At 41.3% G+C, this 7,587-nt stretch overlaps 1 protein-coding gene across 1 annotated transcript; it reads left to right on the top strand.

Moving 5' to 3' along the window:
* LOC135533951 (zinc finger protein ZFP2-like) lies at positions 1-7,376 on the top strand. The gene is made up of 3 exons (XM_064961134.1): positions 1-281; positions 5,116-5,299; positions 5,692-7,376. Exons 1-3 carry the CDS (start codon positions 273-275, stop codon positions 6,945-6,947), a joined length of 1,449 nt encoding a protein of 482 aa, XP_064817206.1. The 5' UTR covers positions 1-272; the 3' UTR covers positions 6,948-7,376.
* Positions 7,377-7,587: the final 211 nt, after the last annotated feature.

Raw genomic sequence — 7,587 nt, 5'->3', positions numbered from 1 at the left:
TCAACAGGAAGTACTTTGTTACCATCCTCTATCTAGTTTTCAAACCAAACACATTTCCACAGGCTTTTGCAGGACGTTTCTAATGTAAGATTAGTCTAAATGAGACGTTCATTTGTCACAACTTAAATGGAGTTTTGATCTTTATAAAGTTGTGGTCGAGCTTTTCTTTATCTGAACGCTGTGACTAAGAAAGTAACTGTAGCATACACATTTAGTGTCGTTTAAAAAAAAATAAAAAAAATTGAAAGAATAAAGTAAGGTTAGATTCCACGATGGATCGGGTAAGTTTGGTTGACTTCTATTAATAGTTTACCTATTGTGGTGTTTTAAATGTCTAGGTCCAGTTTTAACGTGTGATCTGCCACATACATGAGTTCGATTTGAACAGCAGGACAAAAGAAACCATGGTGGTAATTTCAGCCAAGTAGCCTACTAGCTCATCGCACACAGATTGATGAAACAAGGCAATGCGCAACAAGCAGGTCAAGTCAGAACCAGGGAGAAATAATTAGGCATCGCCGACACCAATTATGTATATAAACCCTGGATTGCTGTTGCTTTATATTGGCCATTGAGAGTCTTTAAAAGTACCGGGTAACTTCTTTGAACACCTCATTGTTTCTCCAGATGTCAGTTCGACCACACAGCGTTTATACACTAATTTGTTGCGCCCAAATAAAGAAAACGACCATTGAAAATAGGTGATTTTTGTTGCTAGGCTACCAGTTACGGTGCTGTTAGCTTGTGTTTGCGGGAGTCTTTATGCGGAAGTAATACAACATTGATAGCTTGTGTTTGCGCGAGTCTTTATGCGGAAGTAATACAACATTGATAGCTTGTGTCGAAGAATGATATGGAGTTAATATTATTTAGGCAGAGTGAGACAGTAAAAAGACAGCAGACGATACTGCGTGACAGCAGCTCCTTGCAGAACGAAGAGAGTGAGTAAATGCATGCATTTTCATACAGAGCTAAAAAAAAACGGACGGGAACACAAAACAGAGACAGACGTGGAGAAAACAATCACAGCAGCACCAGTAGCTTGTTCAAATGTGGGAAATCCCCTTTCCACAGATGGAAAGATTGCCCAGCAAAGGATGCTGAATGCTTTTCAGCTGCCTGTTGATTAAAGCAAATGCATGAGGTTTCTGAGGAGGTACAGCAGGACAGCATCTTGCTGGGAGATGTAAAGGGAAACAATACTGTCTGGCATTCAGACATTAAACTCAATGGGGAGGTTGTGTCATTTAAACTAGACACTGGGGCAGCAGTGACAGCTATCCCAACTAGGCTGTATAGCTATAGCAGAGATAGGCCTCCTGGCTCGCACATGCTTTTTCAGTTCTGCCCACAAATGTTCTATAGGATTGAGGTCAGGGCTTTGTGATGGCCACTCCATTACCTTGACTTTGTTGTCCTTAAGACATTTTTCCACAACTTTGGAAGTATGCTTTGGGTCATTGTCCATTTGGAAGACCCATTTGCGACCAAGCTTTAACTTACTGACTGATATCTTGAGATGCTGCTTCAATATATCCACAATTTTCAACCCTCATGAAGCCATCTATTTTGTGAAGTGCACCAGTCCCTCCTGCAGCAAAGCACCCCCACAACATGATGCTGCCACCCCCGTGCTTCACGGTTGGGATGGTGTTCGTCGGCTTGCAAGCCTCCTCTTTTTCCTCCAAACATAACGATGGTCATGATGGCCAAAACTTTATATTTTTGTTTCATCAGACCAGAGGCCATTTCTCCAAAAAGTACAATCTTTGTCCCCATGTTCAGTTGCAAACCGTAGTCTGCTTTTTTATGGCAGTTTTGGAGCAGTGGCTTCTTCCTTGCTGAGCAGCCTTTCAGGTTATGTCAACATAGGACTCATTTTACTGTGGATATAGATTTTTTAAATTTTACCTTTGTTTAACTAGACAAGTCAGTTAAGGACAAATCCTTTATTTCAATGACGGCCTAGGAACAGTGGGTTAACTGCCTCTTCAGGGGCAGAATGACAGATTTGTACCTTGTCAGCTCGAGGGTTTGAACTTGCAACCTTCCGGTTACTTGTCCAAACACTAGACTACGCTGCCTGTGTACCTGTCTCCTCCAGCATCTTCACAAGGTCCTCTGCTGTTCTGGGATTGATTTGCACTTTTCACACCAAAGTGCGAACGTGCAAGATACGTTTAATGCTAGCTAGCAACTTACCTTGGCTCCTTGCTGCACTCGTGTAACAGGTGTTCAGATAAAAAATACACACACACACACACACTTTTAAAACCAAAGTTTCACCCCTGCCAAAAACGATGTAGTCCCATCAACCTAAGCTAAATATGACGTGTCTATCCATGGTACTGATTTCTGTGTGTGCGTGCAAGTCGAAGAAAAAAAACATGTTGTGTGTGTCCCAATTTATGTTCCCTGAACCGTCTTGGACTCCGTCATACAGTACACACTTCCCCCCCCCCCCCCAAGGCAACCTGGCTAAGATGCTTGCTCGCAAGCCTAGTAACTTCCATTCATGGGCAACGATGTACCAGGCCAGCTAGTTAATAGCCCCTTTTCAAATTATTACTATTTTTGAAGTAATTGTGAGATGCTCGTCTCACTACACTGGCACAAAAAATATATTTGGACAATTATTATTTTCTATTTTATGTTCTGTATTTTCTGTGCCTACTTTGCTAACATTATTGCGTTGGATTAAAATGCCACTATAGCTTCCATAAAGTGATGATTGGAATTAAAAGGTTTTAATAACTTTTTGGGTATCACCGATTTTATTACATTTGATCATTTATTACTCTCACGTGCACATTTCTTTCCATTAAGATCCAACAATGTGCTACCTTTTTGTAGCATTTCTGACAATGCTAACATCTTTTCAGCTAAATCTATCTAACCTGGTCAGCGACTTGGATGCTTGGCAACAATACTACAGCTATTAGCTAACATTAGCTTGCTTGTCCAAAGTCCAGCTAGCCTCTGTAGCTAGCGAACACCAGTCAATTGAAAGCTGCTAGCTAGCTAACCTTCAGGCAAAGAAAGGTAGCTCGCTGTAATGGTTTATGGAAGGTTTGTTACACAAACAACAACTTCAGCCATTGTCCTGATCCAGACAACAATCGCTGACATTGACACAGAAGCTGGCTAACGATAGCTAGTTCACATCCAAATGACAGTCCTATATTTTTGCAGAAAACATAGCTGCATCCGTTCAAAATCAAATTGACACGCTGCTACCTTACAATGCATGTAATGCAATATACTTTTGCAACACTAGCTAGCTAGCTACTCCATAGACCAAGCTATATTTAGAGCTAGCCATATTTCACTGTCCGGCAGGACACCACTCAAGCTGTAGCTGAGAGAACAAATCGACATGTAAACAGCATGTTGTGGACTGCAGAGAGCAAATGCATGCTGGCTAGTATCTGAACAAACTAAGTTTCAAACATCCTGAATAAATTAAAATAGGAGAAGGAGCCTGTCTTTACATTTTTAATCCAAATATGTGCAGATCAACAGTGCCAAACTAAGAACTTTGCCAATTGACTGGCTTGATTATTTTTGCAGCTCCGATCTGGATGCTGGACTTGCCCATGTGTTGGATATCTGTCAACAACTCTGCCATGCACGGCCATTCCAGTGGTGCAGCACTAGGGGTGGGGGCTAATGGGGGCAAGAAGGAAATACAGGCAGGGACCACATTACTGCAAGACAAAATCACTCGGTCAATTAATCATGATGGTCTTGTAAGTATTAAAGCAGTGTGTTAACTTAATTTAAACTCAATAAATAAATCATTTTGAAGACCCTGGTCCTTCCCCCACCAGCAGCCAACCAGCAGTGCAGCTACCAGTCCCAGGGGTCCCCTCAAGGAGTTATACTAACAGACACCTGTAGGATACATTGTTTTATAAAATAAGCAATAAGCAACAACCACTCAGACCAATTCCAGGATTTAATTTAATCATATGTTTTATAGTGTTAAATATGTAATTATAGTGTTGCATGTTTTATAGAGTTTTAAAAAATGTTTATGGTGTTACATAATATTTTATAGTGTTAAATAATGGCAGGTCTACATCATGTTTCTTTGTATATGCTGGAACAGTCACACCCATGGCCCTCACGCTAGTTCCACTTCTACCTACATAATATGTTAAGGAATCCCTAGTTATCTTTCCTTCCTCCCTAACTGTGCACTTGTTCACTTTCCTTCACTGATTTGAAAGGAAATGGCTGTTATGAAACATATGGTGGATTCTCCCACTATCACATGACTCCACCAATCCAATGACGTTTTTTTCTCTCTTTGGTACAATTGTCATAAGTATGTTGTATATTTTCGTAACTGTAAGTACAACGATGTTCCTGTCATTTGTTAACAATACATTTAACTATCATTTAATCAAACTGCTAAAAACGGAATTACATAAGCAAAATTATAAAGTGTGAAGTTTACATACAGTATTAAAAAAAATGAAAATTGAAATGATGTAGTGTACAATGTACTGCTGAAATACTTGGGTGGTAAATTCCAGTTTATTTCACTCATTTTCTGAATGTTGACAGTTTTAAATGTGGATGCTGTTACAGTAATAAGACAAGTGGATCTTGAGTAATGTTGCATGGGGCAGAAATTGCACCAGGCTACACAATACCTTTTTACTGTAGGTTTCTACTACATGCCACAATACCCCCATATCTGATGGTATCTTCTATATATGTACTGTATAAGAATACTGAAACTATGAGACTGACATTTTTCTCAACATGCTCCAAGTGGGATAACTAGCAGCAGTAGTTCTGGTGTTTAGGTTTTTCATCACTGGTTATTTGAACAACATGATTTAGCAGGTGTTACCATCTTTCACACGTTGGGAGGGGAGGTGACATCTACATCTTGAAAGAGGGGGTGGAGCTTTTCATTTCTGTTCTGCTCTTTATTCTACCATCAAGTTTTATACGTTTTTACATTTTGTAAAAAATATTCCAATTCCATTTTGACAAAGGAGGAGGTATTATAAGGATGCAGCCATCAATCAGAGATTTAGACTAAAGTAATCAAATGTTTGGTCTAATGATATTCTCTACAATACTTCCTGTGGTCACCAGGACAGAGCTAGTCCGTCCCCCTCCACCCTGCCGGAGTCCCCTGGTCACAACTCTCCTCGTAGCATCTTACTGCTGGGTCTGAAGAGGGTTTCTGTGTTGCTGGTCGACTGCAGGAAAACAGCAGGGCAGAGTGGAACTGTGAGAGAAGGACACGAGGAGGGAGATGGAGATCTGATTTCATCAAGTAAGAACCATGGGGGGTGTGGATTAGACTACAATCTGATTCTGCATCTTCTGTTAATTGATTGATAAACAGTAAACACTCAGTGGCCAGTAAATTCAGTCCAGTCTCCTGTTGGAGGGGAATGTACCTAATAATTTGTTTGATGATAAGGGCAGCAGGTAGCCTCGTGGTTGAGTGTTGGGACACTAATGAAAAGGTTGCTTGTTCCAATCTCTGAGGCGACAAGGTGAAAAATCTGTCTGTGCCCTTGAGCAAGGTACTAAACCCTAATTGCTCCTGTAAAATGCTCTTGATAAGAGCGTCTGCTAAATAATAAAACAATAAAAAATTAAATGTTTTGGAAACATGGGTCCATATACAAATACTAACTATTAAAGGTCTTTATTTTACAGGGGACACCCTGAACCATCGTTCTCTTAGTGGGAGGGGCTTATCGTCTGGGGAGCCTCAACAACATGTTGCTGAGGAGACAGAGAAGAGTCTCTCCAGATCAGAACATCTCAAGAAACACCAGCAGAGACGTACAGGGAAGAAACCTCACCACTGCTGCTCTGACTGTGGGAAGAGTTTCACAAGCCAGAGTGGCTTCATTATTCACTGTGATCAGTGTGTTAAGAGTTTTTCTCCATCTAACACCTTCAAAACTAATGTAAGAATTCATACAGGGGAGAAGCCTCACCCCTGCCTTGATTGTGGGAAAAGCTTTGTTAGTGCAGGAGCCTTAACCGTACACCAGCATGTACACACAGGAGAGAAGCCTTATAGCTGTGATCAGTGTGGGAAGAGCTTTGCTCGGTCTGGACAGCTGACGACACACCGGGTAACACACACTGGAGAGAAGCCTTATAGCTGTGGTCAGTGTGGAAAGAGCTTTAATCAGGCAGGAAACCTGAAAGCACACCAGCGAACACACACGGGAGAGAAGCCTTACAGTTGTGATCAGTGTGGGAAGAGCTTCAATCACTCAGGACACCTGACAACACACCAGGTAACACATACTGGAGAGAAGCCTTATAGCTGTGATCAATGTGGGAAGAGTTTTGCTCAAGCTTCCAACCTAACTAGACATCAGGTAACACACACAGGAGAAAAGCCTTACAGCTGTGATCAATGTGGGAAGAGGTTTGCTACATATTACACATTCAAATATCATCTGAGAATTCATACAGGGGAGAAGCCTTACCACTGCCTTGATTGTGGGAAAAACTTTGCGAGTGCAGGATCCCTAACCATACACCAGAGTGTACACACAGGAGAGAAGCCTTATAGCTGTAATCTGTGTGGAAAGAGCTTTGCTGTGGTTTCCACCTTGAATAAACACCAGCGCATACACACTGGAGAGAAGCCATATAGCTGTGATCAGTGTGGAAAGAGCTTTGCTCACTCAGATAAACTAACTACACACCAGCGAACACACACAGGAGAGAGGCCTTATCGCTGTGATCAGTGTGGAAAGAGCTTTGCTCGAGCTCCCACCCTGAATTCACACAAGCGAACACACAGTGGAGAGAAGCCTTATAGCTGTGATCAGTGTGGAAAGAGCTTTGCTGAGTTAGGGACCCTGAATTCACACCAGCGAACACACACTAGAGAGAAACCCTATGTCTGTCTATGTGGAAAGAGTTTTTCTCTTTTTAGGGCAAATTAATAAACACCAGAAATCAAAAACGTGCCATATTTCATCTCCATCCTATACCCGACAGTGGTTATAGATCCCTAAATTAAAGGCTCTATAGAAAACATATCCATCTCCCATTCTTAAACAGTTGACTTAGTCTGATCACCATGGTAACCTCTGGAGCATAATATGCAGCTCTGATCTAGGATCAGGTCTCCCCTGTGTCTATGTAATATCACACATTGGGATCTAAATGGGTAAATGTTATCATAGATAATGTCATATTGTGTGTGTGTGGGGGGGGCGGGGGTGATGTTGATAATTGTATCGTCTTTCATATACTCATGATACTATTTTTAAATCTCATTATGTATAATGTTTCAACAATAGGTGTATATTCATGTATTCAATGAATCAATAAATTAAATCCAATATCTTATAAACAAGATATCACTTTAATGTTATAGTTTTCTTGTGTGAGCAAGATGGTGCCAACAGAAAGGGTCGCCTCGCTTCTAGTCCAGCCGGGAAGAACTATTGGATATCAGTGACGTCAACTTACCAACAATTCGACCAGGAATACAACTTTCCCGATGCGGATCCTTTGTTCGCAGCACCACGCATTCGATCTGATTCCAGAGGCCGACCCAAAACAACGTCGCCGCAGAAG

Source organism: Oncorhynchus masou, unplaced genomic scaffold, assembly GCF_036934945.1.
Source record: "Oncorhynchus masou masou isolate Uvic2021 unplaced genomic scaffold, UVic_Omas_1.1 unplaced_scaffold_2832, whole genome shotgun sequence".
Taxonomy (NCBI): Eukaryota; Metazoa; Chordata; class Actinopteri; order Salmoniformes; family Salmonidae; genus Oncorhynchus; species Oncorhynchus masou.
The sequence above is the reverse complement of the archived record's forward strand: the minus strand, read 5'-3'. Positions and strand labels throughout refer to the sequence as shown.

Excerpts from the sequence above, each read along its gene's own strand:
- LOC135533951 (XM_064961134.1), top strand. Across the intron at positions 5,300-5,691 it reads TGGAGATCTGATTTCATCAA|GGGACACCCTGAACCATCGT; the intron begins GTAAGAACCATG and ends TTTATTTTACAG.